This window comes from Tachyglossus aculeatus, unplaced genomic scaffold (genome assembly GCF_015852505.1).
Source record: "Tachyglossus aculeatus isolate mTacAcu1 unplaced genomic scaffold, mTacAcu1.pri scaffold_293_arrow_ctg1, whole genome shotgun sequence".
NCBI lineage: Eukaryota > Metazoa > Chordata > Mammalia > Monotremata > Tachyglossidae > Tachyglossus > Tachyglossus aculeatus.
In genome coordinates, this window is record NW_024045007.1 from 26663 (window position 1) to 29419 (window position 2757).

A 2757-nucleotide genomic window follows, 5' to 3' on the forward strand; every position below is an offset into this window, starting at 1 on the left:
CTACTACTACTACTACTACTACTACTGTTACTCAGATAACTTTGCCGATCTTCTTTAAGCCCTCTCCTGATGATTGATGTAAAAGCGTTATAAAAAACTGAAAATGATAAAACCATGATTATTATTTATTTTAAAATATCTTTGAATTTCTCTCTAGGGATCTTTGGACTTCCTAGTTAGGAGAAACACCCCGAAAATGTTGTTAAATGACTCGATCTTTGGGATCTTCTTTTTCTACCAGACTGCCTTTGGCTTTCTAGGCAACTCAACAATGCTGATGGTGTATCTCAACGCTTTCGTGACTCAACCCCAGCAGAGGAAAACCATAGACCTGATCCTCACCCACTTGACCATGGTCAACACTGGGACACATCACCCGTGGGGTCCCAGAGATGTTGGTTGCCTTTGAGATGAAGGACATTCTGAATGATGCTGGGTGTCAGAGTCTCATGTACATTAACAGAGTGTGTCGTGGTCTTTCCATCTGCACCACCTAAGCATGTTCCAGGCCATCACCATCAGTCCAAGCACCTCCAACTGGGCTTGGCTCAAATCCAGAGCCCCCAGTTACATCCTCCCTTCCTTCCTCTTCTTCTGGATCCTCAACATGGTGATCTACATCCAGGTGATTACTTCCACTCAGGGAATTAGAAATGTCACTATCGTAGGTCGTAGATATTTCTCACAATACTGTGTCACTGACCGTAGTGGGAATATGATCCATTCAGTTCCCTTTCTATGTTCCATGAGTGTCCGAGATCTCATCTTTGCGCTCCTCATGAGCTGGGCCAGCGGCTACATGGTGACTGTCCTCTACCGACACCGTAAACAAGTCCAGCACATCCGCAGGACCAGCTTCTCCCCCAGATCCTCTGCAGAGACCAGAGCCACCCACATCATCCTGTTCCTGGCCTCCTGCTTCGTTTGTTTTTATTGCATCAATAGCGGCATTACCCTGTATGTGACGTATGTGATCCAAAGAGAAGTTGATTTGGAAAGTGTTGTAACGTTCTTCTCCACGTGTTACCCTGCCCTCTGCCCCCTGGTACTGATCAGCAGTGATCCCCGGATCACCAAGAACCACTGATCCCTGGGGAAGGAGAGACATCCCTCCCTTTCCGTGAACCCCACAGCTGACCGGGTCATTGCCAAGAACTAACCTCTGGCATGGGCCCACCAGTGAATGGTTCAATCACAAAAGAAGGCAGATAGTGAGAATAGGCCCTCTGCATCAGTGGCACCTTGTCTGTCTCAGAGAGCGAGGGAAGCTAGGTCACTTGTTGGGCAGATGCAGTGGAACAGGACTTCTCTGTGTTTAAGTGTGTCTTCCTTCCTGCCACTCTCCCCCCAGTCTCATCAACTGATCAATAAAGCAATGGTATTTATTGAGCACTTACTGTATACGGAACAATCTAGCTATCAATCATTTTTATTGAGTGCTTACTTTGTGCGGAGTACTGTACTGAGCGCTTGGGAGAGTAGAGTGTAACTGAGTCAGTAGATATGTTCCTGGATCACAAGGAGCTTACATTCTAGTTGGGGACACACACACATTAAAATGAATTACATATACCTAAATAAATGCTGTGGGCCCGAAGCTAGGGTAAATAAAAGGTCCAAATACAAGTGTCAGGGTGAAGCAGAGGGGAAAGGGAGTATGGGAAATGAGGGCTTTGCTGGGAAAGGCCTCTTGGTGGAGATATGATCTCAATACGGCTTTGAAGATGGGGACGGGGTGGTCTGCTGGATATGATGGGGGAGGGAGTTCCAGGTCAAAGGCGGGACAGGAACCAGAGGCCAGCAGCCAGGTAAATGACCTTGAGGTAGGTTGGTGCTAGAGGAAAGAAGTGAGCATGCTGGGCTGTAGTGGCAAACCAGCAAGGTAAGATAGAAGGGGACAAGGTGCTTGGGTGCTTTAAGGCCAATGCCGAGGTGGGTGAGCAATTGCTGCAGATTCTCAAGGAGTCGGGTAACATGGACTGAACTGCTCTATGTGCTTGGGAAAGTGCAATACCACAGGGTTGGTAGACATGCTCCCCGTCTCCACAGCATTTACTGTGACTTCTTCACAGTTTTTGCCCCCCTTCCTCTGCTTTCCCTCCGGAAAACCTGGAGGTTCCTGCTACTCTTCTCCTAGTTAAGAGAACCCAAAGCCCACCAAACAGAGAGGGTTCTTGGGGATCCCCAGAGCTCTCAAGATTTTGCCCCTTTCTTGGACAGGGCAATCAATCAATCAATCAATCAATCGTATTTATTGAGCACTTACTGTGTGCAGAGCACTGTACTAAGCGCTTGGGAAGTACAAGTTGGCAACATATAGAGACAGTCCCTACCCAACAGTGGGCTCATGGTCTAAAAGGGGGAGACAGAGAACAAAATCAAACATACTAACAAAATAAAATAAATAGAATAGATATGTACAAGTGAAATAAATAAATAAATAAATAGAGTAATAAATATGTACAGTCTTTAGGAGTTTCCTACTCATATTTCCAGACTAACCTCTACACCGAACCTATCGGAAACAGAGAGAGGCAGAGGAGACTTTCAAACTCTTGCTTAGGGTGTGACCTTGGGCAAGTCACTTGTGAGAGTAACCTTGCATTTACCTCGGTACTTAGAACACTGCTTGGCCCATTGTAAATGCTTAACAAATATCACCATTATCATTATTATTCTAGTCAGGATGCTTTGTCCAGTGCTGAATCAACTAATCAGTCAGGAAGCTCCTCATCTTCTGGTTGCTATGGAGACAAA

At 46.1% G+C, this 2757-nt stretch overlaps 1 protein-coding gene across 1 annotated transcript; it reads left to right on the plus strand.

The window, feature by feature from the left end:
* The first annotated feature begins 499 nt into the window (after window positions 1-499).
* Window positions 500-1087, plus strand: LOC119923841 (vomeronasal type-1 receptor 4-like). Its single transcript, XM_038743052.1, has one exon. The coding sequence runs from the start codon at window positions 500-502 to the stop codon at window positions 1085-1087; it is 588 nt and encodes a 195-aa protein (XP_038598980.1).
* Window positions 1088-2757: the final 1670 nt, after the last annotated feature.

What these genes read in the sequence shown, in the direction of transcription:
- LOC119923841 (XM_038743052.1), top strand. Translation starts at nt 500, where the DNA reads ATGTTCCAGGCCATCACCATCAGTCCAAGCACCTCCAACTGGGCTTGG.